Consider the following 24,415-nt stretch of genomic DNA (forward strand, 5'->3'; position numbering starts at 1 on the left):
AATACCTGAAATACTTATGTAAACATTATTCAAAGAAATAAAGAACAAATCTATGTTGTGAAGTTCACATCTGAAAATATGTCAGTTGTATAAAAACATTTTGCCGTTTTCGCTCACGCACGTCAGCGCGTGCGTCACTCAATGTCATGGTAACAACAAATGCTTGGCCCGACCGAGTCTATATAAGGCGCGCAGTCACGGGGGTTCCCCTTTTGCAGTTGGACACTGACTTTTAGAGACGCAAGCAAGGACAGTTGGGTAGTGAATTCCGTGTAAATTTGAATATTTATCACTTAAATGGCTCAAGTTGTTTGGAATGAATAAGGATATATGTACCATACATCTATTGTGTGTGTATTTATGTGTTTATTGACAACGTAACTTGTCATTTTGGTCAAATTTTAAAATATTCATATTTTTAAAATGGCGACTGCACGACCGTAAACTCCCGCAGCGCTCCAGCCCTTTTCGGGTAGCTGCAGCCTTAAATATTATCGCCTAAGGTTATTTATTTTAGTTCAATCTAAATCTACCGTACAGACACATGGCCATTGTTGGACTTCGCTAACGGATCATTCTGTTGCCATTAAAGTCTCGGGAGTGCAAGCATTGGTTAGCGCCGCAAGCTAAGTAGCGCCCCTGCCAGGATGCTATCTGTTTCCGCTCACTCACGTCAGCGCGTGCGTCACTCAATGTCATGGTAACAACAAATGCTTGGCCCGACCGAGTCTATATAAGGCGCGCAGTCACGGGGGTTCCCCTTTTGCAGTTGGACACTGACTTTTAGAGACGCAAGCAAGGACAGTTGGGTAGTGAATTCCGTGTAAATTTGAATATTTATCACTTAAATGGCCCAAGTTGTTTGGAATGAATAAAGGATATATGTACCATACATCTATTGGTGTGTGTATTTATGTGTTTATTGACAACGTAACTTGTCATTTTGGTCAAATTTTAAAAATATTCATATTTTTAAAAGGGCGACTGCACCGACCGTAATCTCCCGCAGCGCTCCAGCCCTTTTCGGTAGCTTGCAGCCTTAAATATTATCGCCTAAGGTTATTTATTTTAGTTCAATCTAAATCTACCGTACAGACACATGGCCATTGTTGGACTTCGCTAACGGATCATTCTGTTGCCATTAAAGTCTCGGGAGTGCAGCAGTGGTTAGCGCCGCAAGCTAAGTAGCGCCCCTGCCAGGATGCTATCTGTTTCCGCTCACGCACGTCAGCGCGTGCGTCACTCAATGTCATGGTAACAACAACCGCTTGGCCCGACCGAGTCTATATAAGGCGCGCAGTCACGGGGGTTCCCCTTTGGCAGTTGGACACTGACTTTTAGAGACGCAAGCAACGACAGTTGGGTAGTGAATTCCGTGTAAATTTGAATATTTATCACTTAAATGGCCCAAGTTGTTTGGAATGAATAAAGGATATATGTACCATACATCTATTGTGTGTGTATTTATGTGTTTATTGACAACGTAACTTGTCATTTTGGTCAAATTTTAAAAATATTCATATTTTTAAAAGGGCGACTGCACCGACCGTAATCTCCCGCAGCGCTCCAGCCCTTTTCGGTAGCTGCAGCCTTAAATATTATCGCCTAAGGTTATTTATTTTAGTTCAATCTAAATCTACCGTACAGACACATGGCCATTGTTGGACTTCGCTAACGGATCATTCTGTTGCCATTAAAGTCTCGGGAGTGCAGCAGTGGTTAGCGCCGCAAGCTAAGTAGCGCCCCTGCCAGGATGCTATCTGTTTCCGCTCACGCACGTCAGCGCGTGCGTCACTCAATGTCATAGTAACAACAACCGCTTGGCCCGACCGAGTCTATATAAGGCGCGCAGTCACGGGGGTTCCCTTTGGCAGTTGGACACTGACTTTTAGAGACGCAAGCAACGACAGTTGGGTAGTGAATTGCGTGTAAATTTGAATATTTATCACTTAAATGGGCCCAAGTTGTTTGGAATGAATAAAGGATATATGTACGATACATCTATTGTATGTGTATTTATGTGTTTATTGACAACGTAACTTGTCATTTTGGTCAAATTTTAAAAATATTCATATTTTTAAAATGGCGACTGCACCGACTGTAAACTCCCGCAGCGCTCCAGCCCTTTTCGGTAGCTGCAGCCTTAAATATTATCGCCTAAGGTTATTTATTTTAGTTCAATCTACCGTGTAGACACGTTGTTGGACTTTGCTAACGTATCATTCTGTTGCCAGTTTAGCAATTAAATCTCTGCAAGTGTGATCTAGAAATGCAGGCACGATATTACAGTTTTTCTCAGTCGCTTTAGTACAATTCTCAGACCAGAATTGAAGTTTTGCAAATATGTGTGTGTATTTCTCAAAACAATTTGTACAGACAGCAAAACACTGGATTTCTTGCAAACGCCTGTAACTTGCTCAAAATCTTTAGTTCATCTCTTCATCGCATTGCCATCAGAATGTCAAGTCCTTGTGTCATTCAGATCACCTGCCAAAGTATGTGATAGTTTGGGACAATGTGAGTTTTCATCACTCCAACATCATTAGGCGTCAGGATGGAAAGTTGCAGATAACTGGACAGATCTGGATTTTTGTTCAAAGACATCATAATCATACTGAATGTTGTTTAGATTGTGCGCACGTCACCAGAAAACTGTTGTCACGCCTACCTGGTTGGCTCCTCTTCTCTGTCAATCACATTATGAGCGCTGCTGATTGGTTCAGTTACCTGCTCAGGTTTATATGCACACTTGTACCGTTTGTCCAGTATTGCGATAAGGGCGAAAATAAGGAAGTTTGTTCAGAAACGAAGCAAATTACTGGATGAAAAGAGTCTGGTAAGGGAATCAAGCGGCTTTATCTGGTGTTAGACGCTACGATTCAAGCTAAAGCGAAGCTAAAGCCGCTGCTGCGCGGTGTTCATTCGGTGTCGGACGTTACAAAACCCTGTCAAAGAAAACTACGTGAAGTCAATAGCTCAAAAAAAGTAAATAATTGTTTAATTCGAATATTTAATTCTGTTATTTCTTTAGATTGTGTGCACATAGTTTTGTAATAGTTTTGTTTTAAAGGGAGTGTGTTTGCCAGTAATATGGACAGCAGTAGTAATATTATATGGCAATGTGTACACAAAGCATTTAGCTAGCGATTAGCTTAGCGTCCGTCGTTCTTCAGATCATAACCTTCACGCGTATTGGTGGCGTATGCTATGCTATTCTTTGGCGCATGTCCTTAGGTCCTTTTAGAATAGTGGCTTTTATTTGAGGAGTTTATTTGTGTTGCAAAAAATTATTGTAGCGGTAGAGCCACAAATTTGTCCCGTGCTGGTGTAATGAAGTTTTTTTTTTTGGAAATGGTTGATATCATTTTAAGATTAAATTATGTTTTGGTTTTAATCAGTTAATAATTTAAATTTGTATTTGTGAATTTTATCTGTTGGATTTTTTTATTTCGTCCACTCTAATACTTTCCGTACTGCACACCGCACTTTTTGAACTTTTTTTGTTTCCGTACTACCTGCGCTGTCTGTCCTGTCTCATGTTGCCGCATGCACCGATGAAGGTAGGTTGTGTGGAGAAAGGCGCTTGATTTACTTTTACATTTTCTTGCAGAAATCAGTTTGTGTTGCTGTTTTTGCTGTGCATTATTTGCTGCTCATTGTATTACATTACTCGTCATTCTCGTAATAATTTGTTTAGATTTGTTCGGTAATTTTTGGTTTTGCCTACGAGGATTAGCTTGGTGACCTGAGCTTCTCGTGTTGGCATGTTAGCAAATTTGTGTTTTGTTGTATTGTAGCAATTTTGTTTATCTGTCAATTTATTCAGGGGAGCTGTGCAGTGCAGACACAGAAACCTACATCTACATGCAGGTATGGGTTTTGTTATTTCATTGTTTTAGACTATGCTCACCACCCTGTTTAAGCACTGCGGTCAAGTGAGCCGTCGTTCGTTCATCCGTCGTTCAGCCAGCCGCGCTTCAGAAACGTCTTGCGCCCGTATTACGCGCTTTACAGCAGAGCACAAAACACGCTCGTCGCGACTTCCTCTTTTCATAGCGACACGTCTGGTCTGTTCAAAATATTGAAAAATACGAAACAAAATATTGCATATATAGAAAAACTGTCGCCTAATAAAGATCTGTATACTTTTACTGTAAAATTAAGCATTTATTAGTATTTAAAACTACCATGTCATACTGTGAAACTTTTATAATTAATAACTTAACTTTGGTGCATAGTTCCAGGCTCAGACCACTTTCCCCTTGTTCTACTAGAGGTGTACTATCACCACACAAAGATCTGTATATTTTTACTGTATAGTTTTGGATTTATTAGTATTCAAAACTACCATGTCATACTGTAATACAGTCAACTTTGATCATTAATAACTTGACTTTGGTGCATAGTTCCAGGCTCAGACCACTTTCCCCTTGTTCTACTAGAAGTGTACTATCACCACACAAAGATTCGTGTATTTTTACTGTATAGTTTAGGATTTATTAGTATTCAAAACTACCAGTTCATACTGTAACTGTATAGGCCGTATAGTCAACTTTAATGATCAATAACTTGACTTTGGTGCATAGTTCCAGGCCCAGACCACTTTCTCCTATTTCTGCTAGATGTGTACTATCATCACACAAAGATTCGTGTATTTTTACTGTATAGTTTAGGATTTATTAGTATTCAAAACTACCAAGTCATACTGTAACTGTATGGGCCGTATAGTCAACTTTAATCGTTAATAACTAGACTTTGGTGCATAGTTCCAGGCCCAGACCACTTTCCCCTTGTTCTACTAGATGTGTACTATCACCCCACAAAAATTCATGTATTTTTACTGTATAGTTTAGGATTTAGCAGTACTTGAAAGTACTATGTCATACTGTAATACAGTCAACTTTAATCATTAATAACTTGACTTTGGTGCATAGTTCCAGGCTCAGACCACTTTCTCGGTGCCCGTGTTAAACGTCTCGTTTTCTCCCGTCGTAGTTTTCCGGGGCGGCGCCCACGTCGAGTCTTCACCAGCACCTCAGCGGTGATCTCGTGTCTGTCTCTGGGCAGAACTACGGCGCTGCGCAGCGCGATCAGCTGCTCCGCGGTGTAAACAATGCGCGCTCTGACCCCGATGCACATCGTAGCTTTAAAACAGTGTTTGTACTGCGCCAAACTTAGAAAAACTATATAAAAGCTGTGGACAGGTTGTGTACACTAATGCTACTAACAAAACACTAGAAAGACAAACTTGAGTAGGTGAAGAAAGTAATAAATAGAAGTAAGAGGACAGGAGCTGTTGTGACCAGCAGCCAGCTCGACCGGCGCCGGAGAAACAAAGAAGAAGAAGAAGAAAAAAAAAAAGAAATATAGTACTGTAGCTTTTAAGATGATCACATTTTAACCCAAACTATCGTATGAAATTTTGAATTTTATGAGCGCTGAAAATTTGTGAATTTTAAAACAAACTTATTCTATGGGCACATAGCCTATGGAAATCAAGGAGGTTCAGTTATTTCGACAATTTTATTGATTTTCGGAACTAGAGACTTGATGTCGTGTCCGTGTTTTCTTTTGCATGTTTTTAACATCGCAATGTCCAACGCACCTTGAATACCGCAGCGGCAGAAGGATTAGGCCTCACTGAACAGGTTGAATCCGCTCCTGAACCGTAGCGTCCAACTCGCAGACAGGCCGGTAAAGTAGCTTGGTCTATTGGCCAGTCTCTGCACCACCGGAGTCTTTTACTAGTTTGTTAACATTTTGAACTCGCGTTTCTTATTTTCGCTCTAAACACGATAATTACTGTATGTCTGGCAACACTGATAGATGCTGGCAAGCAGAGGCAGAGAAGCATCTCCTACAACTGCAGGGTTTCCTTTGGTTAAACAAATTCTGTCTCTGCTCTTTAAGTTTGTTCAGGTTTGTTCCGTGTAATTCTAATTTAAACTATTGGTTGATTACTTTTTTTGTTTCAGGTGCCCCAACCAACCTTCTTATCAAGCCTCTCTTCCACCGCTACCACCTCTTAGCGAGCCTCTGGTGGGACGGGTTCATCCTCTGGCTCTGTCTGTGCTGAGACTTAATTATGATATGCCACAGCAACGTCAGCCCCAAGTATTGGCTGAGATGGAGTCAACTTTAGCAGCAGTGATGCAGCATCATAATGCACAGTACGTAAGTCTTGTTGTATGTGTATGTACTTGTAACAGTATATTGTTCATATGTTGCGTTTGTTCCTAGAAAGTCTGTCATTTACCAGTTTGAAACGGCACTGGGTTCATTCCATTAACTGGCTTTGGACCACGTGATGTCATATGCTTTTATTGCCAGATCTAACCTAAGCCATGCAGATGTTGGATTATTTGTTGCACATGCAGCCCATGTCCAGTCAGTCTGTGAAGATGTCCTGGTCAGTTCTTTACAGGTCTGTGTGGTAGTTGGTTGTTTAGGCTATAGACTAGTTCACATTTGTGTCACGGTGGACATGAATGAGTGAGGTGCCAAAAGACTCAACGCTGATAACATTTCATCTTCTATATTTGCATAAATCAAATTTAAACCTTGTTTTCTCACCCAATGGTTGGTGTCAGCACAACAGAGCTAAGATTTGACATTTACTTGGTTTATTCTAGTTCATTAACTCTGAAAACATTTAAAAATCACACTCCTGCTGTGGACCCGTTTTTTTGTGGGCAGTACCAAGATCATAAGGCGCATAAACCAACCTCGTGTCAAGCCAACACCTCCGTCTCCTGCAGAGGAGCTCCGCAATGGGGAAATCCACAGGTCAGCAAGAAATTAAAAAGGTGAGTCCCCGCCATCATGTTGTGAAGACTTATTTTGGAACATTTAAGATGCTGCGTGTGTCCTTTCTCTTCTTCCAGAGACTGCGCCCTACAGGACCTTGCAGCGCAGATGAAGGCACTCCCTAAAGTTGTGGGCTGTGAGCTGCCACCTACTCGGGATTTGCTGGTGATAGACGGACATGGATCTACTCTGCAGCTTGCATTATTACACGCCAAGTGTGTGTTTCACTGTTTGATAATGGAAGGGAACAAACTCAATACTTGGTGGAGAAAACGTTGACTGCAATACATCTGAATCTGAACTGTGATAAAGAAAAATAACGTGACAGCGGATGAAGTTTGTTCCCGAGAACCAAATGAGATGTATTCATTATGTAATACTACAGAAAATGTCTTATTACCAATATGTTTCTTCATAGTGTGAATTTGAGGTTTGACTTGGAGTTTTGACATGCTGCATTTTTCACGCAGTCACTTTGGTTTTGACATTAATTCTGTCGATTTGATTCTGCTTCAAACGAAAGATCTAAGATTTGACCAAGAATGGGTTTAGGTTTATTGAAGACATTTACACAGACACGTCTACTGAAGAAGTGGCATAACTGTACTGTAGCTAAATGTACAATAGTACCAGTAGTTCCACTCCTCTATTGTAGCTTTGACTTGTCTGTAGTTACATTTCAAGTTTTTATACAACATTTATTCTTCTTTAAATGTTCTTTGTTTTTCTGGAAGTCCTGATGAGATTTGTACAAGCAGACTTGAAGCTACAGTACAACGTCTTAATTTACGGAAGCCAACTGTGCGGCTCTTAGCCTCCTTCTACTACTTTGTTATTGAGTGTGCTCGCTTTCTCCGTCACCTCCTGGTTTAATTCCATTAGCCTGCAAAGAAAGAAATGTGTCGGGACCCCTCACATCCTAAGTCCCATGTTCCAGTGGCTCCCATCAGGACACAGACTCCCTGATGCAGGACCCAAATAGGAGATACACTGTAATGCCAGCAGTAGTTATCCATCAGAATGCTGTCCTGTACAATGACGCTTTTAATTGATCTTATTAGTAATATTAATTTTCCTGGATGCTTTACCTTACTTGGCCTTCAGGGATAAATAATAGAGATAAAGTGTTTTAAATTGAATTGATCAATACATTATAAATACCTGAAATACTTATGTAAACATTATTCAAAGAAATAAATTAAGAACAAATCTATGTTGTGAAGTTCACATCTGAAAATATGTCAGTTGTATAAAAACATTTTGCCGTTTTCGCTCACGCACGTCAGCGCGTGCGTCACTCAATGTCATGGTAATGTAGGGCAGTCATTTGGTAACGACCACTAGGTGGCGCCGCGGCTGTAGTAGGGCTGGGAGCGCGGATTGTCACTCGCTGGACACCGTACTCCCGGACCCGTTGTATTCTGGGTGCCGCGGGAGTTTTTTTTATGTTTTTTTGCTTTCTGTGAAAAGGTGAGCAGCTGCATGACCACCGGGTATTATCTTAATAATGGATTAAGTTCTGGCATTCATCGGGGGCATGTATTAGGTCTTATATTTGTGTTAGACATTGCACTATATTTTGTTTTCGGAATTTATGTGTTTGCACTAAGCAAATTGGTTATTTACTTAAGTGTCTTATAATATCGGGCAGTAGCTTCGCCTCAGTTCTGTGTTGAATATATAATTATTTTCAATGGCTGTGTTTCATTTAGATTTCATAACTGTCCTGTGGTATTATTTATGACAGATAGGAATTTCTTTATTTATTTCTGTTTTTGTTGATTAGAGATATGATGAGATACGATGTTTTTTTGCTTTCTGTGAAAAGAATAAAAGCGGAGCCGTAGGTCCCGGCCGCAACTTCGACTACTCAGCGTCTGGTGTCTTTGTGCTGCCCACACCCCTCAACAAATCACGACCAAAACACAGCGCAGACAGCCGGAGGGGTCTGGACGTCCCAAGCACGACAGAGACCGAGAGGGCGGGTTACATCTTTGGTGCCGTGACCCGGATGTGGCATTCAGGGACCGAAGCTGGATATATCCTAACCGTGATCTGGCAATTTAACTGTTGTTTTGTATATGTCTGAAGTTTAGATTAAGATAGTAATAGTAAGTACATAGTAAGTAGTGTTAGAAAGTTATTAGGGATTTGGGTTATGTTTGATGTTTGAAATAGAGTTTGATGATAGCTGTTTTTGGTAGTTGTGCGGAACAATCACACCCAGCGGTTAGTGGTACACAGGTATAAACAGTGAATGAGTACACCATAGTTCATCCCACAATGCTCAGGTCAGAAAATGATATGGAATCCACACTGAGACTGGAGAGGCTCCCACCCACAACATCCAGTAGCCAACTGTTAACTAAGCCTGCTGCAGATGTCTCCCCCAAATTCCATGAGGCTCAGCAGTACTCTGTGCAGGAAGGACCGATGGGGAGCCTGGAGCAAGTGGTGAGACCCAAACATAGCCGCCCCACCGCCAGGTTTACAGAACCCTTACAGCAATACCAGTCGCCTAGCCACGAAGCGTATGCCAAGCCTCAGATGGGAGAACCGTGCCAGCAGCTTAGTCCACTACCACTAGTGCACCTATCAGGGGATGGCTACTCCATGAATGATCTTATCCCAACTCCGTCAGCTGGTGCCTATATACCTGCTGTATCTCAGCCACTCCAGTCAATTCAGCTAGGTGTACAGATCCCTCCACAGCCTTCTACGGGTTATTCAGTAAGACCTCCATACCCTGCCCCATCCATGGACCCTAACACACAGCTCCATTGTGCCAAGTACTTACAGTCAACCCCAATAGCGGCCAGGCCACCACTGTACGGTGCCCAAGCACCTGTGGAGTACCCCCAAAATCCTGTGAGTGGCGTGTCGCCCACAGTGCCCAGATTGACAGGAGGCACACATATGGCTAACCCTAATGATGGCAACCTGCTGATGGCCACAAGCGCAAACCCTGCTTATGCTGTGACTCCACATGCTCCCCTGCATTATGTATCTGGTCCCCAGCCCCAAGCTACTGCATATGCTGAGGCCCACACTGCCGTCATGCCCCTGCACGCTTCCAACCCCCAATGCACTTATCCTCATTCCCCTGATCTACCTATGCAGGCTCCAGTCAGAGTGGCCGCAAACCCAGGTCTCTCACTTATGTCCCACAGCGGTCTAATGCAGACGCACCAGGTTAGAAATGTCCAAGTGTTCACCGGTAGCGGCGACAGCAAGGTGCTTATTGAGGACTGGATACGGGACATGCAGTATCTCTTAGATGCAATAGAGCTGCCTGCCCATCTTCGCTTTTCTACAGTGGTGCGACATTTGAGTGGTGAAGCCAGGAAACTAGTCCTGAACCTGCCCCGCTGGGAGCAATCCCCGGAGACGGCTTTTGCAGAACTACGAGCAGAATATGGTGACACCCGGGGTTCTTTAGACCCACTTGCGGACTTCTATGAGTGCAGCCAGAGAACCGGAGAGTCTGCTTGCTCATATGCTATTGCATTAGAGGCAACGCTGCGAGCGGTGGAGGAGAATCAGCGAGGGGGTAAGCCCTTTCCAGACCGGGATATTAAACTCACCCGGCAATTCCTGAGGGGTCTCAGTGATGAGGAGCTATATGCCAGAATCGCACCAATGAAGCCCAGGTTATTAAGCTTCAGAGAACTGCAGGCTGAGCTCCGCAATCTAGCGAGGGAGGCCAAATCTTTCAAGCAGTCACATAAACCAAAGAAAACATATGAGCAGGTGCATGTGGCCGCAGTGGGTGGGGGGAATGCAAAGCCGGAGAAGACAAGGTACACAACAGAGCTATCTGAGTTAACAGAGGTAGTTAAGAGGTTGGCCCTGAGCCAAGAAGAACAGATAGCTAAGTTATCACACCTGGAGTCTAGGGTCCCTACACCTGCTGTCTTACAACCAAGACCCCAGCCAGTGTTAACTACTGCTACGCAACGCCCGGCTGTAACATGCTATCGGTGTGGTAAATTAGGACACATCGCTCGAGTCTGCAGAGCGACATTCCCTACTCCTAACCCTGGTTGGGCCTCCCAAACCCTGGTTCAAGCATCTGTAGCGGAGGGGGAGCCGTCCCAGCCAGCTCAGCCTTTAAACTGTTGAAGCCCATGGAGGTAGGGGCACCCATGGGCAGACGGAGAGACCCCACTGTTAAGAAGCAGCCCCAGCGCAGCCAACTGGAAGATGCTCTTTTAGTAGGTCCACGAAATGAGGGGGAGGTAGAGGTCAACGGAATTCGAAGCAAGGCTCTCATTGACTCAGGCTCACAAATAACCAGTATTACACACAAATACTGGCGCAATCACCCCACCCTTCGCGAGCAGGCATTAGAGTCTTCCAAAGTGTGCATTGAAGGGGCAGGGGGCCAGGATGTGCCTTACTACGGTGTCCTAAGCATCGACATGAAGGTATTGGGGAATGAATTCAGGAGCGTGCCGACATTTGTGGTTCCAGACTCCGAGTACCGGTCCTCTGTCCCAGTGTTAGTGGGAACTAATGTCATCCGAGCGTCCAGGGGCCATCTTCAAGCAGCCTATGGGGAACAGTTTATACATCAGGTCAAAGAGAGCCATCCAGAATGGTGTACAGCATTACTGGAGGTTGGGACTGGTGGGCAGAGTGCTTTGGATGGTATGGTTGGGCCCGTCATGTATGCTGGTCATGGAGTTAAAATTGCTGGAGGCAAGGAATTGGATTTATGGTGCAAAATTAAAGCTGGCCCACAAAAGAAGACATACACTGCTCTGGTTGAAGGGAACCCTGCCATACGACTACCTCCAAATATAGTGGTCGCCAAAACTTTTGTTAATGTGAAGAGAGGCTGTGCCCCAATTAGAGTGCTGAACCTGTCCCAACATTCAGTCACAATCAGGCCACACACACACCTGGCACGGGCTTTTCTAGTTGAGAGTGTTGTGGAGTTTCCAAGAAAAAAGCATGAGAATGGTGATGCGGAGGGGAGTAACCAGACCTGCCTGAGTTTCGACCAAGTGGTGACAGGTTGCGGGGTGGATCTGAGTGGAGCCGCAGTGGAAAATGAGCATCAGCGCACCCTTCTCAAAGAACTTTTGGAAAAGAATGCAGATGTGTTTTCAAAGCATTCTACTGATTATGGCCACACAAAGACAGTACAGCATGAGATTCCCCTGGTTGACACAAAACCGTTCCGGCTCCCATACCGTAAAATCCCCCCATCACAGTGGCAAGATGTACGGAGGATGCTGGGAGAGATGGAAGCTACAGGAGTCATACGGCCAAGTAAGAGCCCGTATGCATCACCAGTAGTGATTGTGACTAAGAAGGACGGATCCCTGAGGCTCTGCATAGACTACAGGAAGCTCAACTCCTGCAGCACGAGAGATGCCTTTCCTCTCCCAAGAATAGAGGAAGCGCTGGAGTCTCTGGGGAAAGCCAGGTACTTCTCCACCTTAGACCTCACATCTGGCTACTGGCAGGTGGAAGTGGCGGAGCAGGATAAACACAAAACAGCTTTCAGTACTCCCATGGGATTGTTTGAGGCAAACAGGATGCCATTTGGGCTGCAGAATGCACCATCTACCTTCCAGAGACTCATGACCTGCTGTTTTGGTGACCTCAACTTCACACATCTCCTGATCTACTTGGACGACTTAATAATTTTCTCAGCCACGTTTGAGGAGCACCTGGAGAGGCTACAGCTAGTGTTAAGCCGGCTTAAGGAGCATGGGTTAAAGGTGAAGCCCTCAAAGTGTCAGCTAGTGAGAGAAGAGGTCCAGTACTTGGGACACTTGGTGTCTGCCAAAGGCATAAGAACTGATCCAGAGAAGATCGAAAGGGTCAGGGATTGGCCGAGGCCAGCCAGTCGGAAGGAAGTGTTGCAGTTCCTTGGCTTTGCGGGATACTACCGGAGGTATGTTAGGGGCTACTCAACTCTAGCTGCACCACTGTATTGCCTGACAACTGGTGATCCCAGAAAAAAGAAGCGAGGAGGACAGAGATTAGCAGGCCCCGAACCACTGTTCATGTGGACTGAGGAATGTGAGGAGGCATTTAATTCATTAAAGCAACAACTGACTAGTGCCCCAGTGCTAGGTTATCCGGACTACAACCTACCATTTGTCCTCCAGACCGATGCCTCTGGGAGTGGGCTTGGTGCTGTCTTGGCTCAGGTGCAGGATGGTGTAGAGAGGGTTATTGCCTATGCCAGCAGGGGTTTGAGTCCAGCGGAAACCAGGTATCCAGCACATAAATTGGAGTTCCTGGCACTGAAGTGGGCAGTGACAGATAAATTTTATGACCATCTCTATGGGCGCAGGTTCTCTGTACTGACTGATAATAATCCACTGAAGTATGTAATGACCTCTGCCAAGTTGGATGCCACTGGACAGCGGTGGGTGTCCCAGCTGTCCGTTTTTGACTTCGACATTCAGTACAGGAGGGGGCGAAATAACACGAATGCTGATGCCCTCTCACGGATGTCTAATCTGGAAGTCACACAGGCACTGCAGTCATGCCCTCAGCTGGTGACGGACAAAGAACAGAGTGATGACAAGGTGGAAGGCAAACTGAGTCCAGATATTGGCATTTCTGAAGGCCAAGCACCCAGTCTCTCTCTGGAAAGCAGTGAACCATATGCTGATGTGGGTACAGAGTCTCTCCCTGCCATGACAAAACAAGAGATTCGGGCAGAGCAGAAAGGAGATCCAGTAATTGGCTCCGTTCTACACTTCAGAAGCAGAAATCGCAAACCTGACCGAGAACTGAGGACAAGAGGGGATGCACACCTGCGGCACCTTTTAAAGGAGTGGAGGAGGTTGGTGATAAAAGATGGGATTCTTTACCGCTGTAGCAAGGACCGCCAAAGAGGTATAGTGGAGCAGCTGGTTCTGCCAGAGAGGCTGCGAACACCAGTTATGACGGCTCTTCATAATGACTCGGGGCATTTGGGAGTGGAGAGGACATTGCAGATGATAAGGGAGAGGTTTTACTGGCCAAAAATGTGTCAAGATGTCAAGTCCTGGTGTGAGAAATGTCAGAGGTGCTGCCTCCGGAAGACACCTACATCAGGTCTCAAAGCCCCCCTGGTAAGCATCCACAGCAATGCGCCTATGGAGCTGGTATGCGTGGACTTCCTCACTCTGGAGAAGTCCAAGGGCGGCATAGAAAATGTGCTTGTTGTTACCGACCATTTCTCTCGTTTTGCACAGGCTTACCCCACTAGAGACCAGAAAGCACGCACAGTGGCTCGAGTGTTATGGAAGAACTTTTTCAGCCGGTTTGGCTTTCCTGCAAAACTGCATGCGGACCAAGGACGCAATTTTGAAAGTGCTATTGTGAGAGAGCTGTGTAGATGTACTGGCATCACAAAGACCCGCACCACCCCCTACCATCCCCAGGGGAATGGAACAACGGAAAGGTTTAATCGGACACTACTAAATATGCTGGGGACGCTGGAGCCACACTTGAAGCCTCGCTGGCATGAGCATGTAGATGCCATGACACATGCATATAACTGTACGCAGCATGATTCTACTGGCTATACACCGCATTACCTAATGTTTGGTAGACACCCCAGGCTGCCCGTCGACTTGATCTTTGGGCTTTCCCCCAAAGGTGAGCAACATGGTTACAGTGAGTATGTCCAGAATCTCCACAACAGCTTGGTACATGCTTATGCTCGGGCCGACGAGATGTCCCGGCGGGCTAAGAGACAGCAGAAGAAGTATTATGATCAAAAGGTAAACAGCAAAGTCTTCACTCCAGGCGATAGGGTTATGGTCAAAATATGTCATGTAGAGGGGAGGCAGAAACTGGGAGATCGATGGGAGTCGTGTCCATACATTGTGGTTAAGAAACAGTCTCACATTCCGGTGTATGTGGTGCGTGCAGAAAACAGTGGTGTGGAAAGAGTGGTCCATCGCAACCTCCTTACACAGTGCATGTTCCTCCCAGTGGAACAAGCGGAAGAGCAGGTGGAGGAAGAAAGTGAATTGGAAGAATGTGAGACAGATACGGTGTTGGGTTTAGTGGACGAAGAGGCGAGACATCCAGAGGATACCCATCCAGAGACCCATGGGTCCCAGCATGAGTGTACAGCTTCGGAAGACTCAGAAGAAGAGAACGTGGAGGGGGAAGAAGTGGGAGAGATGCCAGAAGCAGGGGAATCTGCCAATGCAGTTGTGCCCCCAGCAGGTCCAAGGAGAAACCCCACTAGGGACCGGCGTCCCCCAAAAAAGCTATGTTTGGAGGCTGAGGTTGTGCAACGAGAAAGCAACGAACGGAAAATACAAAGAGGGAGGATCTTGTGGGAAAGGGCCAAGGCAAGACGAGCAGCACGTCTCATATGATGCAGTATAGTACTGATATAGGTCAGATCAGGTGCATTTTCCCATACACATTTATCCACTAGACTCATTTTGGTTTTGTTTTCTGTGTTCGGGTGGGTCTGATGGCTGGGGCGCCATCAATTAAACGGGAGGTGAATGTAGGGCAGTCATTTGGTAACGACCACTAGGTGGCGCCGCGGCTGTAGTAGGGCTGGGAGCGCGGATTGTCACTCGCTGGACACCGTACTCCCGGACCCGTTGTATTCTGGGTGCCGCGGGAGTTTTTTTTATGTTTTTTTGCTTTCTGTGAAAAGGTGAGCAGCTGCATGACCACCGGGTATTATCTTAATAATGGATTAAGTTCTGGCATTCATCGGGGGCATGTATTAGGTCTTATATTTGTGTTAGACATTGCACTATATTTTGTTTTCGGAATTTATGTGTTTGCACTAAGCAAATTGGTTATTTACTTAAGTGTCTTATAATATCGGGCAGTAGCTTCGCCTCAGTTCTGTGTTGAATATATAATTATTTTCAATGGCTGTGTTTCATTTAGATTTCATAACTGTCCTGTGGTATTATTTATGACAGATAGGAATTTCTTTATTTATTTCTGTTTTTGTTGATTAGAGATATGATGAGATACGATGTTTTTTTGCTTTCTGTGAAAAGAATAAAAGCGGAGCCGTAGGTCCCGGCCGCAACTTCGACTACTCAGCGTCTGGTGTCTTTGTGCTGCCCACACCCCTCAACAAATCACGACCAAAACACAGCGCAGACAGCCGGAGGGGTCTGGACGTCCCAAGCACGACAGAGACCGAGAGGGCGGGTTACAGTAACAACAACCGCTTGGCCCGACCGAGTCTATATAAGGCGCGCAGTCACGGGGGTTCCCCTTTGGCAGTTGGACACTGACTTTTAGAGACGCAAGCAACGACAGTTGGGTAGTGAATTCCGTGTAAATTTGAATATTTATCACTTAAATGGCCCAAGTTGTTTGGAATGAATAAAGGATATATGTACGATACATCTATTGTGTGTGTATTTATGTGTTTATTGACAACGTAACTTGTCATTTTGGTCAAATTTTAAAAATATTCATATTTTTAAAATGGCGACTGCACCGACCGTAATCTCCCGCAGCGCTCCAGCCCTTTTCGGTAGCTGCAGCCTTAAATATTATCGCCTAAGGTTATTTATTTTAGTTCAGTCTAAATCTACCGTACAGACACATGGCCATTGTTGGACTTCGCTAACGGATCATTCTGTTGCCATTAAAGTCTCGGGAGTGCAGCAGTGGTTAGCGCCGCAAGCTAAGTAGCGCCCCTGCCAGGATGCTATCTGTTTCCGCTCACTCACGTCAGCGCGTGCGTCACTCAATGTCATGGTAACAACAACCGCTTGGCCCGACCGAGTCTATATAAGGCGCGCAGTCACGGGGGTTCCCCTTTGGCAGTTGGACACTGACTTTTAGAGACGCAAGCAACGACAGTTGGGTAGTGAATTCCGTGTAAATTTGAATATTTATCACTTAAATGGCCCAAGTTGTTTGGAATGAATAAAGGATATATGTACCATACATCTATTGTGTGTGTATTTATGTGTTTATTGACAACGTAACTTGTCATTTTGGTCAAATTTTAAAAATATTCATATTTTTAAAATGGCGACTGCACCGACCGTAAACTCCCGCAGCGCTCCAGCCCTTTTCGGTAGCTGCAGCCTTAAATATTATCGCCTAAGGTTATTTATTTTAGTTCAATCTAAATCTACCGTACAGACACATGGCCATTGTTGGACTTCGCTAACGGATCATTCTGTTGCCATTAAAGTCTCGGGAGTGCAGCATTGGTTAGCGCCGCAAGCTAAGTAGCGCCCCTGCCAGGATGCTATCTGTTTCCGCTCACTCACGTCAGCGCGTGCGTCACTCAATGTCATGGTAACAACAACCGCTTGGCCCGACCGAGTCTATATAAGGCGCGCAGTCACGGGGGTTCCCCTTTGGCAGTTGGACACTGACTTTTAGAGACGCAAGCAACGACAGTTGGGTAGTGAATTCCGTGTAAATTTGAATATTTATCACTTAAATGGCCCAAGTTGTTTGGAATGAATAAAGGATATATGTACCATACATCTATTGTGTGTGTATTTATGTGTTTATTGACAACGTAACTTGTCATTTTGGTCAAATTTTAAAAATATTCATATTTTTAAAAGGGCGACTGCACCGACCGTAATCTCCCGCAGCGCTCCAGCCCTTTTCGGTAGCTGCAGCCTTAAATATTATCGCCTAAGGTTATTTATTTTAGTTCAATCTAAATCTACCGTACAGACACATGGCCATTGTTGGACTTCGCTAACGGATCATTCTGTTGCCATTAAAGTCTCGGGAGTGCAGCAGTGGTTAGCGCCGCAAGCTAAGTAGCGCCCCTGCCAGGATGCTATCTGTTTCCGCTCACGCACGTCAGCGCGTGCGTCACTCAATGTCATGGTAACAACAACCGCTTGGCCCGACCGAGTCTATATAAGGCGCGCAGTCACGGGGGTTCCCCTTTGGCAGTTGGACACTGACTTTTAGAGACGCAAGCAACGACAGTTGGGTAGTGAATTCCGTGTAAATTTGAATATTTATCACTTAAATGGCCCAAGTTGTTTGGAATGAATAAAGGATATATGTACCATACATCTATTGTGTGTGTATTTATGTGTTTATTGACAACGTAACTTGTCATTTTGGTCAAATTTTAAAAATATTCATATTTTTAAAAGGGCGACTGCACCGACCGTAATCTCCCGCAGCGCTCCAGCCCTTTTCGGTAGCTGCAGCCTTAAATATTATCGCCTAAGGTTATTTATTTTAGTTCAATCTAAATCTACCGTACAGACACATGGCCATTGTTGGACTTCGCTAACGGATCATTCTGTTGCCATTAAAGTCTCGGGAGTGCAGCAGTGGTTAGCGCCGCAAGCTAAGTAGCGCCCCTGCCAGGATGCTATCTGTTTCCGCTCACGCACGTCAGCGCGTGCGTCACTCAATGTCATAGTAACAACAACCGCTTGGCCCGACCGAGTCTATATAAGGCGCGCAGTCACGGGGGTTCCCCTTTGGCAGTTGGACACTGACTTTTAGAGACGCAAGCAACGACAGTTGGGTAGTGAATTGCGTGTAAATTTGAATATTTATCACTTAAATGGCCCAAGTTGTTTGGAATGAATAAAGGATATATGTACGATACATCTATTGTATGTGTATTTATGTGTTTATTGACAACGTAACTTGTCATTTTGGTCAAATTTTAAAAATATTCATATTTTTAAAAGGGCGACTGCACCGACCGTAATCTCCCGCAGCGCTCCAGCCCTTTTCGGTAGCTGCAGCCTTAAATATTATCGCCTAAGGTTATTTATTTTAGTTCAATCTAAATCTACCGTACAGACACATGGCCATTGTTGGACTTCGCTAACGGATCATTCTGTTGCCATTAAAGTCTCGGGAGTGCAGCAGTGGTTAGCGCCGCAAGCTAAGTAGCGCCCCTGCCAGGATGCTATCTGTTTCCGCTCACGCACGTCAGCGCGTGCGTCACTCAATGTCATAGTAACAACAACCGCTTGGCCCGACCGAGTCTATATAAGGCGCGCAGTCACGGGGGTTCCCCTTTGGCAGTTGGACACTGACTTTTAGAGACGCAAGCAACGACAGTTGGGTAGTGAATTGCGTGTAAATTTGAATATTTATCACTTAAATGGCCCAAGTTGTTTGGAATGAATAAAGGATATATGTACGATACATCTATTGTATGTGTATTTATGTGTTTATTGACAACGTAACTTGTCATTTTGGTCAAATTTTAAAAATATTCATATTTTTAAAATGGCGACTGCACCGACTGTAAACTCCCGCAGCGCTCCAGCCCTTTTCGGTAGCTGCAGCCTTAAAATTATCGCCTAAGGTTATTTATTTTAGTTCAATCTACCGTGTAGACACGTTGTTGGACTTTGCTAACGTATCATTCTGTTGCCAGTTTAGCAATTAAATCTCTGCAAGTGTGATCTAGAAATGCAGGCACGATATTACAGTTTTTCTCAGTCGCTTTAGTACAATTCTCAGACCAGAATTGAAGTTTGCAAATATGTGTGTGTATTTCTCAAAACAATTTGTACAGACAGCAAAACACTGGATTTCTTGCAAACGCCTGTAACTTGCTCAAAATCTTTAGTTCATCACTTCATCGCATTGCCATCAGAATGTCAAGTCCTTGTGTCATTCAGATCACCTGCCAAAGTATGTGATAGTTTGGGACAATGTGAGTTTTCATCACTCCAACATCATTAGGCGTCAGGATGGAAAGTTGCAGATAACTGGACAGATCTGGATTTTTGTTCAAAGACATCATAATCATACTGAATGTTGTTTAGATTGTGCGCACGTCACCAGAAACTGTTGTCACGCCTACCTGGTTGGCTCCTCTTCTCTGTCAATCACATTATGAGCGCTGCTGATTGGTTCAGTTACCTGCTCAGGTTTATATGCACACTTGTACCGTTTGTCCAGTATTGCGATAAGGGCGAAAATAAGGAAGTTTGTTCAGAAACGAAGCAAATTACTGGATGAAAAGAGTCTGGTAAGGGAATCAAGCGGCTTTATCTGGTGTTAGACGCTACGATTCAAGCTAAAGCGAAGCTAAAGCCGCTGCTGCGCGGTGTTCATTCGGTGTCGGACGTTACAAAACCCTGTCAAAGAAAACTACGTGAAGTCAATAGCTCAAAAAAAGTAAATAATTGTTTAATTCGAATATTTAATTCTGTTATTTCTTTAGATTGTGTGCACATAGTTTTGTAATAGTTTTGTTTTTAAAGGGAGTGTGTTTGCCAGTAATATGGACAGCAGTAATATTATATGGCAATGTGTACACAAAGCATTTAGCTAGCGATTAGCTTAGCGTCCGTCGTTCTTCAGATCATAACTTGCCACGCGTATTGGTGGCGTATGCTATGCTATTCTTTGGCGCATGTCCTTAGGTCCTTTTAGAATAGTGGCTTTTATTTGAGGAGTTTATTTGTGTTGCAATAAATTATTGTAGCGGTAGAGCCACAAATTTGTCCCGTGCTGGTGTAATGAAGTTTTTGTTTTTTTTTTGGAAATGGTTGATATCATTTTAAGATTAAATTATGTTTTTGTTTTAATCAGTTAATAATTTAAATTTGTATTTGTGAATTTTATCTGTTGGATTTTTTTATTTCGTCCACTCTAATACTTTCCGTACTGCACACCGCACTTTTTGAACTTTTTTTGTTTCCGTACTACCTGCGCTGTCTGTCCTGTCTCATGTTGCCGCATGCACCGATGAGGGTAGGTTGTGTGGAGAAAGGCGCTTGATTTACTTTTACATTTTCTTGCAGAAATCAGTTTGTGTTGCTGTTTTTGCTGTGCATTATTTGCTGCTCATTGTATTACATTACTCGTCATTCTCGTAATAATTTGTTTAGATTTGTTCGGTAATTTTTGGTTTTGCCTACGAGGATTAGCTTGGTGACCTGAGCTTCTCGTGTTGGCATGTTAGCAAATTTGTGTTTTGTTGTATTGTAGCAATTTTGTTTATCTGTCAATTTATTCAGGGGAGCTGTGCAGTGCAGACACAGAAACCTACATCTACATGCAGGTATGGGTTTTGTTATTTCATTGTTTTAGACTATGCTCACCACCTTGTTTAAGCACCTCGTCTTTTTGCTTGTATGGCTGCCGTGTGGCACCAACTTTGTAAATTATGTTTAGCAAGTTTTGCTGGCTGGGCTCTCACGTTGCCGCATGCACCGATGAGGGGGAGCTGTGCAGTGCAGACACGGAAACATACATCTACATGTTTGTTATTTGTTTCCTGCAGGCCAATAAAACGAGAAGATAAAAGTCCAAGCTGGCTTCAGTAGTTTCGTACGGTCAGGGAGAGAGGCTGCAATGAAAAGCGTTACACTAACGGGTGATTGTTTCATATTTTCGTCTGTTTTTGATGCACGTGACCGACATTTATAGCGTTGTAGCCCGGACTTTGCTGTTTATTATAGACACGCCTAAAATCAGATTAATTTATATTGAATTTGTGGGTAACCTCCCCATTTTCTTTTGCTATTTCATCCTCACTTATCAGGTTCACGGAAGAAATGGAACTGATGGTCACACAGATTTATGGAGGCAGACATCCAAACCTAGATTGGACCTCCAGGAGAGACGAGTGTGGCCACTGGGATGTGCACATTTATGGACTTAAAGGTGAATATTGTGCAGTGTTGCCAGATGGGGAAATAAGAATAAGAAAACTTTTAATAGTCCCGCAGTGGGGAAATTACTTCTCACAACAGCAGTACAGATGAGCGAGAATACAGGTACAGAACAGTTTGTGTTGGCACAGTACAAAGCAGTACAGTACAGTTAGTCGGTAATTTTTGGTTTTGCCTACGAGGATTAGCTTGGTGACCTGAGCTCCTCGTGTTGGCATGTTAGCAAATTTGTGTTTTGTTGTATTGTAGCAATTTTGTTTATCTGTCAATTTATTCAGGGGAGCTGTGCAGTGCAGACACAGAAACCTACATCTACATGCAGGTATGGGTTTTGTTATTTCATTGTTTTAGACTATGCTCACCACCCTGTTTAAGCACTGCGGTCAAGTGAGCCGTCGTTCGTTCATCCGTCGTTCAGCCAGCCGCGCTTCAGAAACGTCTTGCGCCCGTATTACGCGCTTTACAGCAGAGCACAAAACACGCTCGTCGCGACTTCCTCTTTTCATAGCGACACGTCTGGTCTGTTCAAAATATTGAAAAATACGAAACAAAATATTGCATATATAGAAAAACTGTCGCCTAATAAAGATCTGTATACTTTTACTGTAAAATTAAGCATTTATTAGTATTTAAAACTACCATGTCATACTGTGAAACTTTTATAATTAATAACTTAACTTTGGTGCATAGTTCCAGGCTCAGACCACTTTCCCCTTGTTCTACTAGAGGTGTACTATCACCACACAAAGATCTGTATATTTTTACTGTATAGTTTTGGATTTATTAGTATTCAAAACTACCATGTCATACTGTAATACAGTCAACTTTGATCATTAATAACTTGACTTTGGTGCATAGTTCCAGGCTCAGACCACTTTCCCCTTGTTCTACTAGAAGTGTACTATCACCACACAAAGATTCGTGTATTTTTACTGTATAGTTTAGGATTTATTAGTATTCAAAACTACCAGTTCATACTGTAACTGTATAGGCCGTATAGTCAACTTTAATGATCAATAACTTGACTTTGGTGCATAGTTCCAGGCCCAGACCACTTTCTCCTATTTCTGCTAGATGTGTACTATCATCACACAAAGATTCGTGTATTTTTACTGTATAGTTTAGGATTTATTAGTATTCAAAACTACCAAGTCATACTGTAACTGTATGGGCCGTATAGTCAACTTTAATCGTTAATAACTAGACTTTGGTGCATAGTTCCAGGCCCAGACCACTTTCCCCTTGTTCTACTAGATGTGTACTATCACCCCACAAAAATTCATGTATTTTTACTGTATAGTTTAGGATTTAGCAGTACTTGAAAGTACTATGTCATACTGTAATACAGTCAACTTTAATCATTAATAACTTGACTTTGGTGCATAGTTCCAGGCTCAGACCACTTTCTCGGTGCCCGTGTTAAACGTCTCGTTTTCTCCCGTCGTAGTTTTCCGGGGCGGCGCCCACGTCGAGTCTTCACCAGCACCTCAGCGGTGATCTCGTGTCTGTCTCTGGGCAGAACTACGGCGCTGCGCAGCGCGATCAGCTGCTCCGCGGTGTAAACAATGCGCGCTCTGACCCCGATGCACATCGTAGCTTTAAAACAGCGTTTGTACTGCGCCAAACTTAGAAAAACTATATAAAAGCTGTGGACAGGTTGTGTACACTAATGCTACTAACAAAACACTAGAAAGACAAACTTGAGTAGGTGAAGAAAGTAATAAATAGAAGAGGACAGGAGCTGTTGTGACCAGCAGCCAGCTCGACCGGCGCCGGAGAAACAAAGAAGAAGAAGAAGAAGAAAAAAAAAAGAAATATAGTACTGTAGCTTTTAAGATGATCACATTTTAACCCAAACTATCGTATGAAATTTTGAATTTTATGAGCGCTGAAAATTTGTGAATTTTAAAACAAACTTATTCTATGGGCACATAGCCTATGGAAATCAAGGAGGTTCAGTTATTTCGACAATTTTATTGATTTTCGGAACTAGAGACTTGATGTCGTGTCCGTGTTTTCTTTTGCATGTTTTTAACATCGCAATGTCCAACGCACCTTAAATACCGCAGCGGCAGAAGGATTAGGCCTCACTGAACAGGTTGAATCCGCTCCTGAACCGTAGCGTCCAACTCGCAGACAGGCCGGTAAAGTAGCTTGGTCTATTGGCCAGTCTCTGCACCACCGGAGTCTTTTACTAGTTTGTTAACATTTTGAACTCGCGTTTCTTATTTTCGCTCTAAACACGATAATTACTGTATGTCTGGCAACACTGATAGATGCTGGCAAGCAGAGGCAGAGAAGCATCTCCTACAACTGCAGGGTTTCCTTTGGTTAAACAAATTCTGTCTCTGCTCTTTAAGTTTGTTCAGGTTTGTTCCGTGTAATTCTAATTTAAACTATTGGTTTATTACTATTTTTGTTTCAGGTGCCCCAACCAACCTTCTTATCAAGCCTCTCTTCCACCGCTACCACCTCTTAGCGAGCCTCTGGTGGGACGGGTTCATCCTCTGGCTCTGTCTGTGCTGAGACTTAATTATGATATGCCACAGCAACGTCAGCCCCAAGTATTGGCTGAGATGGAGTCAACTTTAGCAGCAGTGATGCAGCATCATAATGCACAGTACGTAAGTCTTGTTGGTATGTGTATGTACTTGTAACAGTATATTGTTCATATGTTGCGTTTGTTCCTAGAAAGTCTGTCATTTACCAGTTTGAAACGGCACTGGGTTCATTCCATTAACTGGCTTTGGACCACGTGATGTCATATGCTTTTATTGCCAGATCTAACCTAAGCCATGCAGATGTTGGATTATTTGTTGCACATGCAGCCCATGTCCAGTCAGTCTGTGAAGATGTCCTGGTCAGTTCTTTACAGGTCTGTGTGGTAGTTGGTTGTTTAGGCTATAGACTAGTTCACATTTGTGTCACGGTGGACATGAATGAGTGAGGTGCCAAAAGACTCAACGCTGATAATATTTCATCTTCTATATTTGCATAAATCAAATTTAAAC

The 24,415-nt window shown here is 43.8% G+C and overlaps 1 protein-coding gene across 39 annotated transcripts in view; it reads left to right on the forward strand.

The window, feature by feature from the left end:
• The first annotated feature begins 2,679 nt into the window (after positions 1 to 2,679).
• LOC114852340 (uncharacterized) overlaps positions 2,680 to 24,415 on the forward strand; it is a 61,110-nt gene continuing 39,374 nt past the window's right edge. For 11 of the 39 annotated variants that reach the window (XM_055511206.1, XM_055511219.1, XM_055511077.1 and 8 more), the window contains exons 1-7: positions 19,373 to 19,753; positions 20,748 to 20,791; positions 21,014 to 21,106; positions 21,275 to 21,396; positions 21,683 to 21,726; positions 23,830 to 24,024; positions 24,186 to 24,279. In XM_055511206.1, coding sequence (XP_055367181.1) covers positions 21,373 to 21,396; positions 21,683 to 21,726; positions 23,830 to 24,024; positions 24,186 to 24,279 — 357 coding nt within the window. In that variant the 5' untranslated portion in view covers positions 19,373 to 19,753; positions 20,748 to 20,791; positions 21,014 to 21,106; positions 21,275 to 21,372. The other 28 variants (XM_055511782.1, XM_055511762.1, XM_055511690.1 and 25 more) reach the window with 22 other exon arrangements.

This window comes from Betta splendens, chromosome 1 (assembly GCF_900634795.4).
Source record: "Betta splendens chromosome 1, fBetSpl5.4, whole genome shotgun sequence".
Taxonomy (NCBI): Eukaryota; Metazoa; Chordata; class Actinopteri; order Anabantiformes; family Osphronemidae; genus Betta; species Betta splendens.